Consider the following 16,673-nt stretch of genomic DNA (forward strand, 5'->3'; position numbering starts at 1 on the left):
GAGCATTTGTTAAGAATATAGATGCTGAGCCCTATCCCAAAGATATTGTTCTGCACTGTCTTGGAATCTGTTTTTTCACGTTTATTTTCAAGGATCCCTTGGGGGTTCCTTAGATTAGGCAGGTTTGGGAAATGTTGCATTTTTCTAACTCGAGGTGGTGAGGAAGGGACACAGGCTAAAGGGGACTTTGGTGACTTTAATGCCTCTATTTTCATGGTAGCTTTTCTGATCGACTGGAGGATAATAGAACTGTCTTGTCATAAGCTCAATAATCACCATGAGTGCTGCCCTATCTAAGGCACATTATTATCTGAAAATACAGTGAATGCTCACTGGGGCACAATAATATTGAAAGATCATTTGGCAGTGTCTCATTAGTACCTTTTCTAGTGAGGAGAGGCAAACAGAAAACTGATCTGAGAGATACTTACAAGTTTGTCACCAGATTCTATGTAAAATGGTCCTTTGCTAGTTACCAGTCAACATCCAAAAATGTCATAAATGAAATACAATATACGTAATTAAAATACATGAAATGTGTGCCTATTGCTTACTTAGAACTTTAACATATATTCTTTAAATTAGGTGCATTTTTCTACATTATAAAATTTTTCTCATGAATAAGTTATTTAAATTTTTTATTATGGAATTTTTGATACTTAAATAGAACTCACATATTATTTAGCACTTGGGTTGTTTTCAGTCTCTTGTACAAATGCACAATGCTGTGATGAACACCTGTGTGTATGACTTCATTTTTCTCTTCTTTACCCTCACTTCTCAATCTAATCACTCACCAAGCTTTCTCAACTCTCTGAAAAGACTTGTGAATCCATTTCCTCATCTCCACCCCCAACACCACCACCCCAGTTCAGATCCACATGATCTTCAGGGGATACTTGGCCTGTAATGGCCTTTGGATGAGTATGAGGCTGCTGCTAGTCTCTCTTCTCTTCAATCTGTTTTCTATGCAGCTTCCAACATTGTCATTCTAACATATGTACTTGTTCCTCTGCTTAGAAATGACTGATGATTTTCCATTGCCCGTAAAATATAGTCCACTGTTATTTACACTGACTTCTAATGCTTTTCATGCTACTGCCTTAATCTACTCTTGGAGATCATGTTCTGTTGCTCCCATACACTTTCAACTCTTTTTGTTCTTTACTGTCCCCAGTCCCCTGAGCTGAACCAGCACTCACTGTTGTTGGTCCCTTGGCATGAGGTGTTCTCCTTCTAACCATATGGAGAACTCCACCTTCTTCTAAGTTCAGCAGGGAGCTTCCCCTAGGTAGAATCACTTGCCCTCTCCTTCAAATACATATATGTATTTGAATTTGCTTCAGTCGTGGCACTTAGCTTGTTAATTATTCATGGTTCCCTTTGGTGTCCCCATGTGACTTCCTTGAAGCCAGTAGTCACCTTTTACTCATCTTTTTATTTCCAACACCTACCTTATTGCATGCCACATATAAGGTACACAGAAAATATTTGTTGACCAAATGTATAATAATGGTAATAGTAATAATAATAATAAAATTGAAGCAATAATGATAGTTAACATTTGTTGAGTACATTCTGGGTACCAAGCACTATGCTAATCACTGACTTAGAATTTACTGATTAGAAAATGAAAGCTTAGAGAATATAAGTAAATTGACCAAGATTACATAGCTAGTAAGAGGAAAGTTGGGTTTTCAATCTATATGGTTTCACTCATAACCTTTTTGTTGTTCTGACTCAATGAATATGCAGTTTTGTTTAATTGTTTCAATTAAAGTTATAACAAAATACCCAGAGCAGATATTCAGGCAGTACAGTTACAAATAAATTATATTTTCCCATGATTGTGACGTTCACTTGTTTTCTTACTGTTTAGAAAACCAAATATAACTTTAATCAATTCCTGGTCAAAAAGTGATTGGCAGACCTGGTCTTTTTACAAATTAGTAGAGATAACTCTACTTATTTAGTGAAAGTATAAGAAGGCAAAACAAGTTAGCCTATAAGGAAGAAAACAGGCTTTGACCCCTCTAAAAGATCATAAATTTAAGTAACAAGTAGTCATACTCCATGCACTTAAGCAAATCTTTTAGTTCAATGTTTTTCCCGGAGAGGTGTTTTTAATATGGGGATTTTTGTAAAAGTAAACTCCTCTGGCTCAAAAAATTTAGAATACTCCACATGCATCAGATGTATTAAATATAAAAGTAAAACAAGCAAAAAATTCCCCGCAAAAGCCAATGTCTAACACTCACATACACAATTTTTATTTTTTTATTAAAGCTATTAAAGTATAATGTGTAGTCAGCATTCTTCAATCACATTCCTAAAAGAGCTTACTGCGCACTCATTCTCTGCAATCATTAAAGCGTTGCCACAATCTTTGCTCTTGTTAAAAGAAAGGAGAAAAAGAGCTGCATGATGAAGCTAGTGCCTGCTAGTGGCTGAGGAGGAGGGTGAGACTTTCAGGGCAACAGCTGGGTCCTCATCCTCCTCCCACACTCGCTGCCCTAACATTCATTTTTAGTTCGATGTCCCCTCAGCCCTTACGTATTGCTCTCACTGAGGTCTCTTTTGCCTTCTTTAGCAGCTCGTGCTTCCAACTACTATATGTTATATATATATATATATATATATATATATATATATATATATATATATATACACATATATATATATGTATTTCTTTTCACGTTATATACACTAGTTGTTTTTATTACACACACACTCACACACACGCGTGTGCACGTGCGCACATGCGCAGATTTAAAAGGCAAACCTACATAAGTCACTAGCATTGCTATTGTCACATAAAGTAGTTGTTTAGTTTCCTTTCTTTAGTGGCACAAAGTGTTAAATGATTAGTCCTGGTAATAACAAAATAACTGTTCCAGTTTAAAATCTTTGCTTTTTTTTTCTTCAATGGATTTTATAAACTGCTTTGTGCTTAAGAAGAACAATAAACAAACAAGAGTAAGTGTCTTCTTGTATTCTGACTAACTAGTATATTTGGATAGTTTACTTTTTAAATCCTCTGCTTACCAACGGATTAAATTCTATTGAAAATGCACTCTTTTATTTTATTTTTTTTAAGGAGTTAGGAATATTCAGGGCAAAAAATATGAGTGGAGATATACCAAAATTTTTTTTGGACTAAAACTACTTTTGCGTTATTTTACGCTTGTCCCTGCACTCCCTCTACAGGTAAAGAGTAGGCAGTTGTACTAGTTTTGTTGCATGGATAGAAGTTGTATTTTCTCCTTAGTCTGCCAATCTTTACTTATCTGAGGGCCTCTAAGATATAGGCTGTGGATATTTTAAAAATAGCTCTAAATACAAAGACCTGTCCAGTGAGAAATTGGGACAGGATATTTTCAAATTTTGGGGGCCATATACAAAGAAAATCCAATGTTATAACTATTACCCAGAAATCAATATCCTGTAAGATTTCTTTTACTTTCTCCAAAACATATACTTCCATGGTGGGTCTGAAGGCTACCCTAATTTGATGGATAATTTTATAGGGTTATGTATAAGAAGGATCCTAGACTTGGCAAAAATGAGTCCTGCATTTATTCCTGGCTCTGCCTCTAAGTAGCATTTTCTCTCATTAGGTCTCAGTTTTCTCATCTTTAACATAGAGAAGTTTAAATAAATTTTCTCTCAGTTACATTCTCACATGAAAATCCTCAGTTTAAATACGATTAAATAAAGGGACAGAAAATATGGAAATAACAAACATTGTAAAGTGATATCGTGGAGACGTGACAAGGTCTCATGAGATGGCCACAGAACTCTTTCCTTGAGTGAATAGCATTTGAAAATGAAATGCTCAAGAGAACCAATTGTGCCCCAAAAGACATGGCTCTACACCAAGACCAGGGCTCAGTGTCACAACGCAGGTATGGCTTGGGCAGCTCTGACTCTTTGCTGCCCTCTCATGTTTCAACACACTCTTTAGTTCTGCTCTTCACCATCCGCTAAGGACCTATGCACGTGAGCCTTGCACTAAGTATAGGGATTCCTAAAAATGCCCCATCATTACTGTCTGCAAACAAAATCATAAATGAAGTGCACGAGTAAGGCTGCCACATCATCAAGGTCCTCCTCCCCTACGCTACCCGTTTTTAAAATAGCTTTAGGAACAACAACAAAATGTCGGGCATGGAGGAGGGTTGTAGGAAGAAACACTTGGTGAGTTACTCATGACAGGCTTCTGTTCCTCATCTAACGTACCTCCTTGAATTCCTGCAACAGCACTGAGAGGAACTCCTATCTCCGTTCTTCAAACGAGGGAATAAAGAGTATGAGAGAGACAGGGTTTGCACTCAGGTCCCAAATGCCACACACCAGTCTTTTTGTTATATCGCACTAAAGGACAAAGAGCCATTTAGCGGGAAGGCTCTTTTCTAAATGCACAATTGGAAACTTTATTTTTTTAAAAATTGTTAAATCGTTGTAGAGCTAGGTATTTACCTATTATGTATAGGTATAAAATCTGGCAACTAACTAACATGCTTTAACCCTAATGATATAAAATCAAACTTTCCTGGCTTTAACACATGTCAAAGGGAATAACCTCTAAGGGGGAAAAGAGTAGTCTAGGTTCTATGGGAGCCAGTTTTAGAAGGTGTAGTCTGACAGAGAGAGAGAGTTAAAGTTCTCAACTCTTCTTTTATAAAACTCAAGGAGTTGACTTACAGAGAGTTAATTTTCTGTCTTCAAAGTTCTGTGACTCAAAAATAAGTTCTTCAACTTTGAAAATAATCCTGAACAACAGTTTATCATCCACACCACAAAGGCACCAGTGCCTGTGGCTGTGATGAGAGGTCGGGATACAGTGCTGGGAGCAATTAGAGGCCCCACTTATAACAGGCACAAAGGAAGTGTGTGCATTTTGACCATTTTTGTGGGGGGGATCCGTAACTTTTACTCCTATGACCTTCCCAGTTGGTCTTTCGCTCTTCCCTTTCTTTTTCTCATCTCTCTGGCCTGTCCTTTCTATTGCCCCTAGTTACATACAGCATGAATCCTAAAAACAAAAACCAATAAAAACAACAACAAAGCAGAATAAAATGATGCACTGAGTGCTTACTCTATGCTAAGAGCATTGTACAAATGAACGCATTTATTTAGCAATAACTGTATGAAGTATGATCGCTGTTTTGTAAATGGGAAAACAGGCAGGGATAGGCTATGTAACCTGCCCAGAGCCACACAGCTATCATGATAGAACATAGCTTGGATTCTGGACATGCAGAGCAGCTTCCCGCCCCCTGTCCCCCAATTCCAGGAGCGCCCTGTCAGTGCTGTTCTATGGAGCTGCCCTCCAGAGGCACCTGGCGCTGTCCACCACAGCGGCCTTTTGGACCAAACATAAACTTACCTGCATGCTACACTGTTCCTCTAGAACCTAAGAACAATTTCTAAGAAGGCCAAGTTCCTCTTCAAGCATGCCCCACTGACTCTTTTTAACACTCTTCTCCACTGCACTCACTTGCCAGGGAGCAACTTGGAGTTAAGTCCTGAGCAGTCAGCTGCTGAGGGCAGGAATTCACAAGCACCACCTTTTCTGTATGTCTGAAGTCTTCCATCGAAGTCTCAACCACTACTGTTTTCATGATTTATGGTTTTCAGGGCATACTTTTTCAGAATGAGCTCAGAGAGAGGAATGTCCCTTGCTGTTGCCCTCATTCCCTCACCCCCTCATCTGACTTTTTCACCTTGGTTTGCTATTCTTGGGCAAGGAAAAAGGCCTCCATTCACAAGTCGTTTAATTTCCTGTTGTGCTTTGGGATGAACACAGCCGCACAAAGCCCTTAATGACAGTTAATTAGTTTCCCTTTCTAAATAAGATATTTCTAGAGCCCCACGGTCCCCAGGCCTCAGGTCAAGATCATGTGGGTACAAATGAGGCCATATTAGCCCAGATTTCTGTGTCTCACAGTCCCCTCTGGTATTGCTTCCAGGCCTCAGCACTACGTGAAATTTCTGGAAGCTTCGACGGGGCCTCTCCTATGTGTTCAAGGCCAAGTCTGTGCCCTCTGAGTGCAGCTACTCCTTCTTTAATCAGTGCCAGACGTTGGCCAGGGTGGCCGGACAGCTGCCCTGACCACAGAGCACCCACCACCTCTTGGTGGACACAGCAGCCTCCACTGGTACCTGCAGCTGCTCTTCTGGTAGGATGCTCTGTGGGGCTGGCTCATATGTGACCTCAAGCTACAAGCTTTCAGGGACCAAAAGAGCACTGAGTTCTGCACAAACTGTGATGTCAGAGGAGTCTTACTTATTGCAAAGATAAAGGGGGTGACGATCTCCCTCTTTATGTGGGTCAGGTCTAGTGCTGGGAACAGGGCTGGGGACCAGGTTCCATGTGGTCTCTCTCATTAGAGGCCCCAGATAGATTTGGGCTCTTTCATATTAAATTGGGGTTTCTGAAGAAGAAATCTGTTACTCAAAGAACTTACTTTAATCTGTAGGAATTTCAATTATTGTTCATCTCTTGACCAATGCCAAGAAGAAAAGGGGTAAACCAGACATAAGACTAGGAAATGCCAGTTGAAAATCATCATCAATAAGATCTTGAAAGATACACATGGAAAAGATAACCAATAATGTAACAGTCAGTGAAATACAAGTCCCATTTGAAAGGCATTCAGGAAAGACCAACATTAACTACTGTCCCAGAATCACTTTGATGTGGTGACCACAAAGGAGCCCAGTTGAAAGGTCCTGACTGGACATGATGAAGTTAACTTTCAAGCAAAGTAGAGTCACTAATAATGTAATAATGAGCTCCTCTGCATACTATTAGCTGGAGTCCCAGGAAGACACTTGAATCAAGTGAAGTATTGGTCTAGTTTGGAGAATATGTTAATTGTTTTCTGGTAATAATTTTAGAAAACATGGGTTTTCTTCTCCAGGCAATTATTTTAATGAATCAATTGGGGTTTCAAGAAATGATCAAATGAGTTCAATTTGGTTTCAGGTTTAGCAAAATGAGATCATCTGTTCTGTTTTTGGCTCAGCTGAGGTCAAGCCCCATGTCTAAAATAGACTAATAGGAATCAGAGTAATTTTATTCTTCTGACCTCTATGCCCCTCATCCTTCCATCCACTTCTCTTCCCCAAACATCTGTTCTTTTGATCTCATTGAACTTTTCTGTATTGTAAAAGTACTTCTTCTCTCCTCTCCCAGACTGAATTTAATCTCAACTCTCTGGGTCCAAATCAGGAGTACTGGAATGGTGTTCCTTCCTACACACAACTGGGAAATTCATTAACCAAGAAGGTACCTTTTATTTATGCTTTGACTTTCATTAAACCAAGCTACCGTATATTAACATCATGCTGATAACACAAGCTCGGAAACATGGTCAGCATTTTGAAGGTAATGATATCTCTCAACATACAAATGCCCAGAGCAACACTCAACCGAGTAAGAGCAAAAATTTAACTTGTTTTAAAAAAATGGCACATCAGTTAAATTTTTCCAATAGGTTAAATGGACAGCTTGTGAGATCAGTGAGAGAAATGATAATATAGAGAAGAAAGGAGTAATTTCTTAAAGATTTTAGAATTGCAGAAAAAGTTGGTGCTAATAAGGTTGAATCTTGGAAAATATACTTTTTTCCTAGATGTGAGAAGAATAATCTCTCAGGTCCTTCTTACCTGTTAGGGTGGCTTTGTTGATGGATGGTTGGTTGCACATGGGTGATCTTCTGACAAAGAGAGAAAAATACAGAGCTGTAAATATATGATACTCTGTTGGTCTGAGGACTCTCTGAGTCATTTCAGATATGCCATTTAAATTTAAGGATTATTTTTAAGTTAGGACATGCAAATGAAGATTTCTTTCAGACTAGCCAGTCAAGTTCCTAGGTACCCTTTGTACTATAGTTCAGATCACGTGTCAAAAAAAAAAAGCTAAATCACATGGTGATAGACTTTGGGGTAAATAAAGCTGATGTAAATGTCACAGAGACAAGAGAGAAGAGGAAGTCCTTATTGATTGACCATATTCAATTAAGCCAGGGCTTACAGAGCAAACACAGACTTTCTGGACTTGAAAAAGCAGTCAGGCTACAATTGGTTTCTCTAATACAGTGTTAAGAAACGTTTCTTTTTGGCATAAATTCTCATGATTGCCTATATGTTATCAGAAGTGAATGACTCCTTGTAAACTATATTGCACTTTGAGAGGCTATTGTACTTCAACTTTTTCCTTTCTATTTTCTTATATTAAGAAACAACCCTGATCCATTTGTTAGAGAGGTATATTAATGATGGGTCCAAATAGATGCTACAGAAACTTTAGAAACACTATAAACTAAAGGTACTTAAATCAATTCTATTTTGTATTCTCTAATTTTTCAGATGTTGGTGAAGTTTCACACGATGATTATAAACCCCTTGGGGTAAAAAAAAAAACAAAAAAACACCCCATGCTATTTGATTAACTTGTATTCCCTGCAGAGCCCAGCACAATGTATCCACTGCTTAATCAATTATGTTGAATAAAATATCATTTATGGAATCTCCATTAAATTTTTTTTTTTTTTGGTACACGGGCCTCTCACTGTTGTGGCCTCTCCCGCTGCAGAGCACAGGCTCCGGACGCACAGGCTCAGCGGCCATGGCTCACAGGCCCAGCCACTCTGCGGCATGTGGGATCCTCCCGGACCGGGGCACGAACCCATGTCCCCTGCATTGGCAGGCGGACTCTCAACCACTGTGCCACCAGGGAAGCCCTGCATTAAATTTTTTTGAAATGTAACCTTAAAAAGTTGTTACTTACAGTTGAAAGCTCTTAAAATTAGTGATCTTTAAGAAAATTTTAGAAAATAGATACATTCAAGGGTGTCTGAAAAATGTTTGTTTTCATTTCTGGGGGTTGTTTGTTTTGGTACTTCTAGTAGTGGCTAACACTTAATAAGGACTTATTGTGTGTCCCACGCGGTGCTAAATGAGCACTTTAGATGAATTATCTCATTTAATCCCTTATAACAAAGCTTAAGGCAGGCAGACTCATGGTTCCCATTTTACCAATGAGGAAAACACAAGCTTTGGAAATTTAAATCACTTCTTCAAAGTAAGAAAGCTGAGATTTGAACTAAAGCAATGTGATTCTAGGGCCTGCACTCTGCTATGTTGCCTTATTTTTAGGCTGCTTTCGCGGAACCTGTGCAGATGGCAGGTTCCTGCAGAGCCCTGGTCCAATCTGCCTTCCTGAGATGATGAATCTCTTAGCAGGGCTGGAAGATACATGGGGAAAGCAGTCTGGTACTTTTTAAATTCCCACTGCCTTGGTTCCTGTCAGCATCTGGCTTTGTCTTATTGCTCTTAAATTTACTGATATCAGTTTGGGATTGAAAATTTGCATTTGATTGAAAATGCACCAAAATTTACTTCTGAGTTATTTTAGTTTTTATTATGAAATAAAATGGGGGAATTTGAAACTTAACTAATGCTTTATAAAAAAGAAAGGTTAATGTTTAAAACTGCTACTCTGAAATAGTTTTGGTCTATATACTAATAGATATCTACTTGCTGAGAGTTTATCATTCAAATCATTTATATAATGATTGCTCCTTTTTAGTCCTTGCTCTGTGAAAATTTAGAAAGCATTTACTTTGTCTAGGAAAGGCATCAAAGAAATATTTTTAAACTTTTCTACAGTTTTGAAAACCACATCATGGACTTGTTTCTTATTATCTTCTTTTGATTTCAATCCTACAACGGGCACTTGGGAACTTGATATTTCAACAAGTAACGACAAGCAGAAAATATCAATCACTTGATCCATGGCTACAGTGATAAATCAGTTAATGAAGAATGAGCCAGAACTCACTTCTGGAATGGAAAATCTCAAGGGCAAGGAAGAGCAAGGGGACAGGAACCAGCAGCGGGTTAGCAAAAGTCAGCCACGTGCAAGTGAGGACCTTCAGGGCTCAGGGCTTCAGATGCATCCTTCTAGGCTCTTTTCTTTTCTTTTTTGTTTACATGTGAAAATAAAATATTTATTTTCATACTTATTATATAATATGGCCTTTTGTGACTGGTTTCTTTCATGTAGTGTAATGTTACAGTTCATCTGTGTTGTAGCATGTATCAGTACTCTATTCAAACAATATTTTATTTATCCATTTGTCAGTTAATGGACATTTGTGTTGTTTCCATCTTTTAGCTATTGTGAATAGTCCTGCTAAGAATGTTTATGTACAAGTTTTTGTTGAACACCTTTTCACTTCTTTTGGGTGTATACCCAGGAATGAAATTATGAGGTCATATGGTAATTTTATGTTAATTTACTAAGGAACTGCCAGACCTACTATAGAATGGACTTGAGGACACAGGGAGGGGGAAGGGTAAGCTGTGACAAAGTGAGAGAGTGGCACTGACATACATACACTACCAAACGTAAAATAGATAGCTAGTGGGAAGCAACCGCATAGCACACTGATCAGCTCGGTGCTTTGTGGCCACCTAGAGGGGTAGGATAGGGAGGGTGGGAGGGAGGGAGATGCAAGAGGGAGGAGATATGGGGATATGTGTATATGTATAACTGATTCACTTTGTTATAAAGCAGAAACTAACACACCATTGTAGGCTCCTTTCTTGTAGTAAATAGTAAAGGTGGATCATGCAAGCTAGCATATGCCTTCCACAAAATCCAGCGGTGAGCTTGGGAGTGTTCTAGTGGCACCATGAGTACCCTGCGGGGGAATTCTGGCTCCCCGGGGTCATCATGTGATGCACCATTTTGCTATCCATATCCATTTTGCTATCACTGAACGGAACAGAGTTTATCTGTGTGTAGATTGAGTCCTACTATTCTGATACCTGAAACGGCTGATTGCGTTTGAATCAGTAAAGGAGGTACAAATCTGTACCGACCAAAAGAGAGACCACAAACACCTTTACTTAGGGTCTGCCAGATAATACTGTTTGGTTAGACTTCACCCAGGGCATTATAAAGCAGGTCAAGTTCAGGCATAAAGTATGATTTTCTACCCTCCTCTAGATGCTCTTTTCCATTTTAATCTGTTTTGTCCCTGCAAGTCAGCTGAAAACCTGTCTCATATAGAATGGGCCTCAGATCATCTCTTTGGGGACAGAAAGGCCAGCCTGATGCCTTCACACCTGTTGAACAACTATGTATCTGCCACAGGTAGAGATGCTGCTACACAAGTGACCAAGTCTGAGGGAAGCATAAAAGGAATTCGTTATAAAAGTTTTGTTCACCTTTCAAAGACAAAAATCTCAATTTCCTGGACAAAAGTTGAGGCTAAAAAAGTTTGTAAGGGACACCAGTAATTTCATTTCTCTTGCAGGGTTGAGACTTTCCAAAGAGGAGGTGACTATACCTAGGAGCTACCAAATGCCAAAAGCCCCAAAGGGGCGAGTGAACATGGAAGATGTGTTTGGTAATGAACAAACAGCTTGAAGCCCACCCTCAGGTTTCCCATTCTGCATCCTGGCATCACCCCTCTAGCCCGTTTGCTGCACGTGCAGAGTGATGACGCTGTGCTGGGTATTACACTAGGCACCGGGAATGCAAATGTGGACTGGATATGACCTCTGCTCTCTGGGAACTGACATTCTTAAGACAAGCAAACAGGCAACTGGACACTGAGAGAAACATGCTAAAGCAGGGGTTAAGGACAGGATGCAATCAGATGGCAATGGAAAAGCATACCACCCAGGTTGGGGCCTGTGGGTGTGCATGCATGTTGGGTGTTAGTCAGAGACAGTGCCCCACATGAAATTATATTTAAGCTGTAACTTAAAGAATGAATTACAACTAGCCCAGTGGATGAGGAGGGGAAGAAGAAAGTGAGAAATGCTCAGGCTAAGGGAACAGGACTGCAAAATTTCACTACCTGCAACACACGACAGTCAACTGACACCTCTGGGTTCCATTCCAATTATTTGCATTGTGTCATTTATATTGATTTTTTTTTAAAAAAACCTTGTTCTATCACAAGAAGTGTGTGCATAATGGCCAGAGCTTTTTTTAATCATGGAAAATGTGAATTTGGGAGGTAGATTCTATTATTATGGGATGGAAAGTTTAGATTTTGCCATGTGTTCTTTAAGAAGTAGTAATTACAACAAAATTTTATATGCTTAGATAAGTTCAAATAAATTTCTATTCACTGTCCTCTTAATATTGATTTAAAGAAATGGTTTTTTTTTTCTGGAAAATTCTTCAGAGTTGATATTTTAAAGATAATATTGTATTATTCATAATAGACTGTCAAAATTATGGCATTTGAATAATCAGTTTTCCATTTAATCTTAGAAAATTAATTTTCTTTTTTTTCATTTTCCATTTTTATTAGGACCCCCAAATTATAGTTATTTTCCATCTTAGCTTTCTCTCTCAAATGCTTCCCCTGTTGTCCCATAAATCCCCATCTTGTTAACTCTTCCATGCTGCTGCCTATCTGAGTCAGTAACAGCAAGAGAATTAGAGATCTTCCCTATGATATGACACTTCTCCAAGTAATGGTTGTCTTAGAAGTAAGAGGATAACTTTGGGTTGACTTCAAAGCTTGATGATGTTATTTGCCCATGGTAAATTTATGAATTAAGCCAAACCTATCAAGTTACCCTGAGTGTAAATAACTGGGCAGAGGACTGATCCTGCCAGGTGATTTCTGACAGATGGAATCACCATATTTATTTACCATCCTGATTCATTTCTGATATGAGAACCATCACTACAAAGTGTTTACAGAAAATTAACAGGACTTCATGTGACTTAGTGTAAATGGTTACACAGCATGGCAATGATTCAGAGAAATCTAATATACTGCCTTGAGTTCAATCAAATGGAAAAAACACTATAAAAAGTTCAGCCAGAAGGAGGGGGGAAAATGAATAACTTACTTGCTAGGTGCTCGGTCTTGCAAATTAGTCAATGCAGCAAAGTTGTTCCGTACAGTTCGCAGGCTGGCCAAGACCTACAACAAAAATGATTCTTTAAACTTCTTGAAATAAGGCCCTGTTTAATGCAATATGAAGTGGTTTGGTGATTTTTAAAAATGGTTTGTTAAGTGAAAATTTGATATTGCTTGCAACTTAGTTTCATATAGTACTGAAGAATCTCCCAGCACCTGGTAAAGTTTACATGGATCCATTTGAAAGCCAGAGAGGCCAGACTTAAGGATTTTCCAGATATTTCTCCTCATCGTCTATGAATATGGTGACAATAGCAGCAGCTTCCACAGTATTCCTGGATTCCCCAGCCACTAAAACAGTATCCCAGGCAATATGGATAGCGTGCTGTTGCATTTTATGCATATTTGAAATAGCATAATATAAAATATTAATGAAGTCTCACTTTAGGGGCAAAATGTCAAACAAAATTTCCCCCAAGTTCTCTTCAAATGTTCACCAATGATGCCATAATCTTGAAATTGGCAAACAAAGTAAATTTTAAATTGTTTTTTCACCCTTGCCACATGGTTATTCTAGCTGGTAAACAGATTCTTTTCTTCATTAAGGTTATCTGAATCATGAATTATATAGTCTCAAATAAAGTAAGACTGTCCTGTATGTGCACAGGGCCTGGCCCACAGAGGACACTCAAGAAAAATTTGTTGAATAAATGAATACATAGACACAACATATCCACATACACAAGGCTGGACCAATAGGTCCCACTATCTCTGAGAGCCCCTCCTTTTTCTAATTCTAGTGAAACTATAAAGTGGCAAAAGAATCGAAAGACTAGGAGAGAAAAGTGACAAGAGCACTATCTCCTTCTACCCCCCTCACTTTCTCCTAGAATGGACAAGTCTCCCCCAGGGTGGAGCCTATATTAGGTGAGGTTATGGGTCATCTGGGTGACAACCACAATGTGTACCTAAAACATAGGTTTCAGATGTCTTATTAGGTACCAATAACACCCCAGACTGCCTAGTTCTGTTATATAGTCAATGTGTGAACTTAGACACGTTGCATCATCTCTCTGACCCTTAGTTTCTCATCTGTACACCAGGATAGTGACATCTACCTCACAGGGTTGCTGTGAAAACGAGATGAAATGACAGTTTAGGTGCCAAGAACAGTGCCTGGCAAACAGAAGGCACTCAGTGAATATTACCCCATCATGGCAACATTCCATTTAATGATTTGGCATGTGCACAGGGAATTCACTTAGTGCCTATAACTGACAATATGCTGGTGGCAGTGGGAGCAGGGAAAATTTTTTTATAATTGCTCCAAGGGTTCCAGAGCTGTTTCCAGAATTTTGTCATTTGGCGCTGACCTAGACTAAAGTCAGTCTAAATTTTGTTTTAAGACAAAATATCTCAGACAGTTTTGAAACTGGCATTAATTCTTCTAAGTCACTAGGATACTGTTTATGCCCTGGGACAGTGACCTACAGCATTATCCCCTGAAGGAGTTAATGGTGTTTCCTAAGGTGCCAACCGTGATTAACTCAGTCACTGGAAAAATCTGGCTCATTATCACATATAAACAACTCACATTGCCGAAAGGTCACGCTGCCTATGACGGAGTATTCAAATAGCCAACTGCTGACATCAAACCACAATGTCTTTTATTAGGCATGAAATCTTGAGTGATGCAGAAAGAAGTCTGACAAATCATGCAGGCTGAATTTATGCTTTAAGAATTGAATATCAAATACACTAATAAAGCATTTTAAATAAGATTATTGTACCCCCTGATCGATCCTTATTCTAGGCAAAAATTTAACCTCAGAATTCAGAGAACTTTATTTTAATAAATTGTAGTAAGTGTACCGCATCTGACAGCTGGGCAAATAGAAATAGTAGCGCAGGTAATTCATGTTCTATGCTCATTTGAAAGGAAGCATTACTTCATGAAAGATCTACTCCACTTGATTTTCTGTATGCAGGTTTTTGCCTCTGTTATAATAAAGATATTAAATTAGATGATTTTATTTTGGTTTTTAAGTTTAATTTTTAAATTTTATATTTATTTTTGCATAATCTCTATCCCCACATGGTACAGAATTTAAGAAAAAGTAGACTGTCTCTTTCTCAATAACAAAGACAAAAGCAAAATTATTGTTATTTCTGAGAGGAGGCAGATAGATGAAATCAGGGAAGGACACTCAGGGCATTAAAATCTTGGCACTGTTCTATTTCTTAAACTGTTGATTTTAGTACTATTCTTTATATTTTAGAAAGTCACTAGATAGCTTCTCTTATATGGATGAAATATTTCAAAATAGAAAGTGAAGAAAGAAATTTCCCTTTCAGTTCCTTCTCCATTCAGCTGCCTGTGCCCTCTCCTCATTGACTTTTAGATTGTCTCCTAAATTTCACTTTTACAAACACTGCTGCAGTAAATAACCTTGCAGCTACGTCATTCCCTATGTGTGCAAGTATTACATTGTTGTTTTTGTGGCAGGACAAATAATATTTTATACATGTTATGTTAAGTATTAACTATTCTCGCCTGCACTATGACACATGATACTGGCAAGAAGTGTAAATAAAAGTCTCAACCAAATGTTATAAGGGGGTGTTGCCCTAGGCCGAGTTGAGTGATCCTGGGTGACCACATCCCAAAGGCACTGTGTTAGTCTTTTCTGTTCTCACCTGCATTGCAGGACACAAAGTGTGAGGCATCTACTACTACAGGCTGTGGGGAAGAACTAGAAACAGTTTTACACAAGCCCCTTAGTTAGGGTTCAATCTTCCTTCGCTTTTGTTACAGGGCAGCTCTCACCCTTCTTGAATTCAGCCCTCTAAGAGCTATAGTCAGGGCTCTGACGCTCCTATAATTTTCTTCACTCTTTAATGCTTGCTACCCAAAAAGGTCCCTGAGGTTTACTCCCACACAGCTCAACGGTTAGAAAATTAAGGTCATTTCTTTCTCTTCTTCCCCTCCAAGCAAAAGTATAATCAGTCAAGGTCAAAATACATTGGGAATGAGGAGAAATAATACACTTTAGGAAAGAAATGATGACAGTGTTATGGAAAACTTTTGCACAGAGTTGTACTGGTCTGTGAGAGGGATTAAATGCTGTTTGCACACACTAATCTCAGACTTTCTTAGGTATTTCTAAACATTTATTAACCAATAAGATTCACTGAAAATGGCAGGAAAATGTGGATTTCATTAAAAAGTTAAACATCTGAACACACTAGCCTAAAAGAAATGTGTACTTATATAAAAATAATTTCTTATACAGATTTGAAGAGATTGCTTAAAAAAAAAAGATGTGGCAATAACATCCGTGTTAAAAAAAACTCCTGCTTAAAAAATAACCAAAAAAACCAAAACAAAGAAACAAAAAATTGTTTTGAGCATTGTTTTTGAGTCCAAATACACTTTATGCCACTAGATGGCACTAAAACACAGACCATGAGTTGCCACAGGCCTTGGGTTGGGTGGGGTGGGAGGGGCTGAGGAGGGAGAAAGAACTCCTTGCCTTGGTTTTACCTCCAGAAAAACCTGGAGCCAAATTATGATTATTTACAAGACAAAGAGGTCATTTTGATAGAAAACCTCTTTCCAAGTTACATTTTGGTTAAACCATATGAACTTGCTGTTTTTGTATGTCAGCAAAGGTTGAATATTGATAGTTTCATATAGTTCAACCCCAAAAGTACTTAGATTCCTAGAACATGCTACTGAAATTTATTTTAATGAAGGATAAAAAA

The 16,673-nt window shown here is 38.4% G+C and overlaps 1 protein-coding gene across 3 annotated transcripts in view; it reads right to left on the minus strand.

The window, feature by feature from the left end:
* Nucleotides 1–16,673, minus strand: part of LOC308616889 (3',5'-cyclic-AMP phosphodiesterase 4D) — a 575,090-nt gene that overhangs the window by 185,937 nt on the left and 372,480 nt on the right. For all 3 annotated transcript variants that reach the window (XM_081233383.1, XM_081233381.1, XM_081233382.1), the window contains exons 4-5: nucleotides 12,898–12,971; nucleotides 7,675–7,724 (exon numbers count right to left, since the gene is read on the minus strand). In XM_081233383.1, coding sequence (XP_081089509.1) covers nucleotides 7,675–7,724; nucleotides 12,898–12,971 — 124 coding nt within the window. The remainder of the gene's footprint in view (nucleotides 1–7,674; nucleotides 7,725–12,897; nucleotides 12,972–16,673) is intronic.

Source organism: Mesoplodon bidens (assembly GCF_964165515.1).
Source record: "Mesoplodon bidens genome assembly, chromosome: 4".
NCBI classification, from domain to species: Eukaryota; Metazoa; Chordata; class Mammalia; order Artiodactyla; family Ziphiidae; genus Mesoplodon; species Mesoplodon bidens.